Consider the following 6,860-nt stretch of genomic DNA (forward strand, 5'->3'; position numbering starts at 1 on the left):
GTCTTGCTCACTCTCCTGCCCGGGCTTCTAAGACTCTCGAGAGGGCGCCCGGTGCCTTCGTGAGAGACGCAAGTCCTGTCTCAAGGACTTTATTGGTTTTCTACGTAAACCAGGGAGTATTGGCCTCTTTCTTTCTCTCACTTTCTTATCGTCGCCTCCAGACGGCCAGGTTCCGGTCCATTAAAGGACCTCAACAATTTGGTTTACCTATTTACATACTGTTGTAAATAAAACACTTGTAGATTAAAAAAAATGCTTCACAAACATTTGGTAAATAAAGTTAGGTGACTGATACCTTGTTCCTGGCTTCTATATCGGCGTCATAGGAAAGCAGCTTTGCTGCGAGTGATAAATTCTGGGAAAAGACAGCGTAGTGGACAGCGGTGTTGCCACAGACGTCCATGACATTTGGGTCAGCACCATGCTCCAGCAGAAGAGTCGCACACTCCTCCTCTTGGCATTCTACGGCCTGTTAGTGTTGTGCCAAGAAACAGAGTGTAAATTCTAGGAATTCATGTATACCTGTGGCGGATTCATTTTGATATTTGGCAAAACTAATACAATTATGTAAAGTTTAAAAATAAAATAAAATTAGAAAAAAAAAAAAAAAACAAAGTAAACAGGCCACAAGCTTCACCAGTTTGCTATATTTCAATGAGATAAATTCACTTTTAGTCTCAGGAAATCACACCCATCTCATGTGGACACGGTTCGCTGCTCCATACCTTCATCAGCGCTGTCCTCTTTTCATTGTCACAGAGGTTAAGCAGGCATTTTCTCTCCAGGAGGAGAGTGACCACCGCTGAATGGCCATTGGCACAGGCCAAGTGGAGCGCAGTCCTATGAAAGCAAGAGCAGTTTTTAGGAAACCCTAGTGTTACTGTTTCAAAGCAAACAATCGTTCCTGTGATTGAAAACATTCAATAGCATGCTATTCCTATCACTCTAAAACAAATGTTTTGTTTTCTTCTGGAGAAAGAACAGTCTATATTCGCTTTAGCTCTTCTTACCACAGTAATGAAAGAACCATCTACTTGAGTAGAACGAGCATGACCTAGAGATTCAGCTCAACTTGGGTTTGTATTTGACTTTCACTCTGTCACTCATTAGCCGTTGCTCAGCCTCTCTGTGCCTCAATTTCCTCATCAACAGAATGGAGAGGGAGTAGTAGTTATCTCACAGGGCAGCACTGTGATGCTTACATGAGAGCCATGCAAAGGGTGCAGAACCATTTCTGGCAGATAACAGCTCAGTAACTGTTAGGTCATATTATCATATTTATTGCTAGTACTACTAGTTTACAAGGACAACATCTCAATAAAGTCAAAGGATATGACACCTCCTTTGCAGATATATTTTGAGTATTAGAGACAACATTGTACTTCGGTGATTCTAATATGCTCATTTTCTCACATTTTAACGTCTCTGACATTGGAATATAATTTATAATTCACAGACTTTACAAATTGTAGAATTTTTGTTTGTCCATTTCTCTTTTTTCCTGTTGGTCTAATTCCCATGAGGTGTTTTCATCTAAGTCTGCTTTAGAGATGATGTATAATATATATTATTATATAACACAGGTGTACGACACAGTGATCCACAATTGTTAAAGGTTATACTGCATTTAAAGTGACTATAAAATATTAGCTATATTCCCCATGTTGTACAATAAATCTTTGTAGCTTGCAGGATTTTAGTTCCCTCACCACAGATCGAACCCTGAGCCCAGAGCAGTGAGTCTTAACCACTAGACTTCCAGGAAATTCCCAAGATTCCCTTGACTTCTGAAAAGGCTGAAAGTTGTCACAGGATACCAATCCTCACAAAAAATGCTAAAACAAATTGAAAGTGCCAAATTATTTTTATCTGTGCCACATCCCTATGGAATATGGAATGAAGCAGGGCAAAGACTAATAGAGTTTTGCCAAGAGAACGCACTGGTCATAGCAAACACCTTCTTCCAACAACACAAGAGAAGACTCTACAAATGGACGTCACCAGATGGTCAACACCGGAATCAGATTGATTATATTCTTTGCAGCCAAAGATGGAGCAGCTCTATACAGTCACCAAAAACAAGACTGGGAGCTGACTGTGGCTCAGCTCATGAACTCCTTATTGCCAAATTCAGATTTAAATTGAAGAAAGTAGGGAAAACCACTAGACCATTTAGGTCTGACCTAAATCAAATCCCTTATGATTATACAGTGGAAGTGAGAAATAGATTTAAGGGACTAGATCTGATAGATAGAGTGCCTGATGAACTATGGACTGAGGTTCGTGACATTGTACAGGAGTCAGGGATCAAGACCATCCCCATGGAAAAGAACTGCAAAAAAGCAAAATGGCTGTCTGAGGAGGCCTTAGAAATAGCTGTGAAAAGAAGAGAAATGAAAAGCAAAGGAGAAAAGGAAAGATATAAGCATCTGAAAGCAGAGTTCCAAAAAATAGCAAGGAGAGATAAGAAAGCCTTCCTCAGGGATCAATGCAAAGAAATAGAGGCAAACAACAGAATGGGAAAGACTAGAGATCCTTCAAGAAAATTAGAGATACCAAGGGAACATTTCCTGCAAAGATGGGCTCGATAAAGGACAGAAATGGTATGGACCTAACAGAAGCAAAAGATATTAAGAACAGGTGGCAAGAATATACAGAAGAACTGTGCAAAAAAAGATCTTCATGACCAAGATAATCACGATTGTGGGATCACTCACCTAGAGCCAGATATCCTGGAATGTGAAGTCAAGTGGGCCTTAGAAAGGATCACTACGAACAAAGCTAGTGGAAGTGATGGAATTCCACTTGAGCTATTTCAAATCCTGGAAGATGATGCTGTGAAAGTGCTGCACTCAATATGCCAGCGAATTTGGAAAACTCAGCAGTGACCACAGGACTGGAAAAGGTCAGTTTTCATTTCAACCCCAAAGAAAGGCAATGCCAAAGAATGCTCAAACTCCCACACAATTGCACTCATCTCACACGCTAGTAAAGCAATGCTCAAAATTCTCCACACTAGGCTTCAGCAATATGTCAACCATGAACTTCCAGATGTTCAAGCTGGTTTTAGAAAAGGCAAAGGAACCAGAGATCAAATTGCCAACATCCGCTGGATCATCGAACAATCAAGAGAGTTCCAGAAAAACATCTACTTCTGCTTTGTTGATTATACCAAAGCCTTTGATTGTGTGGATCACAATAAACTGAGAAAAATTCTGAAAGAAATGGGAATACCAGACCACCTGACCTGCCTCTTGAGAAACCTATATGCAGGTCAGGAAGCAACAGTTAGAACTGGACATGGAACAACTGACTGGTTCCAAATAGGAAAAAGAGTATGTCAAGGCTGTATATTGTCACCCTGCTTATTTAACTTATAGGCAGAGTACATCATGAGAAACGCTGGCTGGAAGAAGCACAAGCTGGAATCAAGATTGCTGGGAGAAATATCAATAACCTCAGATATGCAGATGACACCACCCTTATGGCAGAGAGTGAAGAGGAACTAAAGAGCCTCTTGATGAAAGTGAAAGAGGAGAGTAAAAAAGTTGACTTAAAGCTCAACATTCAGAAAACTAAGATCATGGCATCTGGTCCCATTACTTCATGGCAAATAGATGGGGAAACAGTGGAAACAGTGTCAGACTTTATTTTGGGGGGCTCCAAAATCACTGCAGATGGTGATTGCAGCCATGAAATTAAAAGACGCTTACTCCTTGGAAGAAAAGTTATAACCAACCTAGATAGCATACTGAAAAGCAGAGACATTACTTTGCCAACAAAGGTCCGTCTAGTCAAGGCTATGGACTTGCCTGTGGTCATGTATGGATGTGAGAGTTGGACTGTGAAGAAAGCTGAGTGCTGAAGAATTCATGCTTTTGAACGGTGGTGTTGGAGAAGATTCTTGAGAGTCACTTGGACTGCAAGGAGATCCCACCAGTCCATTCTAAATGAGATCAGTTCTGGGTGTTCTTCGGAAGGAATGATGCTAGAAACTCCAATACTTCGGCCACCTCATGTGAAGAGTTGACTCACTGGAAAAGACTCTGATGCTGGGAGGGATTGGGGGCAGGAGGAGAAGGGGACGACAGAGAATGAGATGGCTGGATGGATGGAAAGAGTTGGAGTGAACTCTGGGAGTTGGTGATGGACAGGGAGGCCTGGCGTGCTGCGATTCATGAGGTTGCAAAGAGTCGGACATGACTGAGCGACTGAGCTGAACTGATTGAAATGAACTTTCAGGGTTTTTTTCTTTTCTTGTTTTGGTGCCGAAACCCAGGAAACTCCAGAATTGTTGCCTTTGAAACCATTCTTAGAGAGGTCTCTGGGGTGGGATATGTGTATTCTTACAACTGATTTATGATGTTGTACAGAGGAAACCAACACAACATGGTACAGCAACCACCATCCAACTAAAAACATTCAGGTGAATGAACAGTGGAACTAGAAAAAATGGTCTTTGTCAGCACACACAAATGTATAGATAGGAATTTCAGTTTTCTTCTGGTACTTTTCTCACCCTGTGTATTTATAATTTTTGATCTATACTCCCTCTGAACTTTTTGGTGAGATAAAAATCTAGTTACTTTTCTCTAAATAGTTACCAGGCTATTTCTCCACCATCTACACATAATTTATCTTTCTAATAGAAAATGTCATCAAATTTTTATATGTAAAAGGGCAAATCTTTGTCTACTATACAAAACTTTCAATTTCATCAGAATTAAAGACAGCATGTGTAACCCAAAATCTTTAAAACCACGATGTTTATTTGGTTTAAATATGGAAAAACCATAGATCCTAAGAAAATGTCCTCTTAGTCAAAGGCACAGCCAGCTTCCTACTTCCAAGCTGTCTTCTAAGGTCCTTCAGCAAGGAACCTATACACCTAAGTGTATACTGATATAAAATGGATATTGCATTGTATCTGAAGGATTTTTAACCCAGAAGTTGACCTGTCATGGGGATTATTTTTCTTACTATGCAGTTTTCTGTAATACATAACATTATGGTATAAAAATGTGTACATTAAATGCCAACATCATCAAAAATCTGTCCACTGCCAATATCCACAATGGACGATCCATGGGAAGAAGAGTTTTCATAAATCACATGAGAAAAACAGGGTGAGAGCCAGGGGGTTCCAGAAGATTTCTTGAGAGCTATAGAACTTGAGAGTTCTTACTCACGAGTACATCATGCTAACACGTGCATAACAACAAAGGAAGAGGAGGAGGAAGAAGGACAAAAAAAGATGCTTTTCATGTTTCATTTCAGTTCTGTGATTACCGACATTCAGTTAAATCACTTTAAAACGACCACTAAAGTGCTCTGTAAGGGGAATTATAAGAGGGTCCGAAACCAGCTAAGGCTTTTGCAGCCTATCAAGTCTGTGGGGCGCTGGATCCCACAAAGGTGTCTGCGAGCCTTGGAGGGGAAACTCACAGGAGGGAGCCCTGCCAGGCCCTTCCTCCCCACTTACCTGTTGTTCTTGTCCCTGTCGTTCAGGCCATTCTTTCCGAGCAACAGAACCAGCTGCACTTTGGCTACATTGCCTTTGCTGGCAGCTTTGTGGATCTTTTTGAGGTCCCTGTCTCGGATGTGGTACCCGGGCTGGAAGCTGGTTCTACGATGACCTCTGTCTCTCCTCAGGCTGATGGAGGAGTCTAAGGGCGACTCGCCCTTCTTACTCCTGAAGCCAAAAATCTTCTTCATCGCAGAGCCTATAGGCTCCAAACACACCTCACCTCCCCCTCGGCTCTTCACAGTCCCCTAAACCCAACACAAGCACTACAGGGAAGCCAGAGCCGTCCCGCCACAACCTCCCAGCTGGGAAGCTCAACGGTTTGGAATCTTTCATCCCAGAATGATCGTTGCTAAGCGACACCTCTAAACACATTGCCCGTGTGCCAGAATGCCCAGTGTGCATGTGCAAGAACTGGAAGTGCATTTTTCAAAAGAAGCAAACAATATCAATAAACCCTTACCTAAGGGAAGAAGGAGAGGAAACTGAAATAACCACAGAAAGGAAGGTGACATTACAACAGATACCTCAGAAGTAAAGAAGCATAATCATAAGGGGACGTTATTATTGATGAACAGTTACAAATTGGAAAACCTAGAAGAAATAGATAAATTCTGAGAAACATACACCCTGTCAAGACTAAAACAAGAAAAAATAGAAAAACTCAACACTCCAGTAACAAATAAAGAGATTCAAATATTAATTTAAAAAAAATCCCAAAAGTTAAAAGCTTAGGACCAAATGGCTTCAAAGCTCAATTCTACCAACATTCAAGTAAGAATTAAAAGTAAGACTATGCATAAAAAACACTTGAAAAAATTTAAAACCCATTCATGATAAAAAAAAAAAAAAAACTTCAATAAAATAGAAATTTCCTCAATTGAGGAAATTTCCTCAAGGCCATTTATGAAAAGCATGAAAAGTGAAAGTGATAGTCACTCAGTCGTGTCTGACTCTTTGTTATGCCATGGACTATACAGTCCATGGAATTCTCTAGGCGTGAATATTGGAGTGGGTAGCCTTTCCCTTCTCCAGGGGATCTTCCCAACCCAGAGATAGAACCTAGGTCTCTCGCAACACAGGCAGATTCTTTACCAGCTGAGCACCAAGGAACCCCAAGAATACTGGAGTGGGTAGCCACCTCTTCTCCAGTGGATCTTCCTGACCCAGGAATCAAACCAGGGTCTCCTGCATTGCAGGTGGATTCTTTACCAACTGAGCTAACAGGGAAGCTAGTCTACTTGGGAAAACAGCATCTGATAGTAGGAAAAGCAGGGACCAAGAGGCTTTGACCAGGATGGCTCCCATCGTTAAAAAGAAAAAAGCCCTTTGTCCT

At 41.2% G+C, this 6,860-nt stretch overlaps 1 protein-coding gene across 1 annotated transcript; it reads right to left on the minus strand.

Moving 5' to 3' along the window:
* Positions 1-265: 265 nt before the first annotated feature.
* On the minus strand, positions 266-6,197 carry LOC133258935 (ankyrin repeat domain-containing protein 26-like). The gene is made up of 3 exons (XM_061435675.1): positions 5,483-6,197; positions 726-840; positions 266-469 (listed from the first exon to the last, which is right to left on the minus strand). Exons 1-3 carry the CDS (start codon positions 5,713-5,715, stop codon positions 281-283), a joined length of 537 nt encoding a protein of 178 aa, XP_061291659.1. The 5' UTR covers positions 5,716-6,197; the 3' UTR covers positions 266-280.
* Positions 6,198-6,860: the final 663 nt, after the last annotated feature.

The sequence above is a fragment of the Bos javanicus genome, chromosome 13 (genome assembly GCF_032452875.1).
Source record: "Bos javanicus breed banteng chromosome 13, ARS-OSU_banteng_1.0, whole genome shotgun sequence".
In the NCBI taxonomy this organism is placed as follows: domain Eukaryota; kingdom Metazoa; phylum Chordata; class Mammalia; order Artiodactyla; family Bovidae; genus Bos; species Bos javanicus.

Bases quoted from the DNA above. Each gene is read 5' to 3' on its own strand.
- LOC133258935 (XM_061435675.1), bottom strand. From the start codon at position 5,715: ATGAAGAAGATTTTTGGCTTCAGGAGTAAGAAGGGCGAGTCGCCCTTA. The intron at 841-5,482 runs GTAAGTGGGGAG...TTGCTTTCATAG, and splicing joins GACAGGGACAAGAACAACAG to GACTGCGCTCCACTTGGCCT. The intron at 470-725 runs GTATGGAGCAGC...CAACACTAACAG, and splicing joins AGAGGACAGCGCTGATGAAG to GCCGTAGAATGCCAAGAGGA.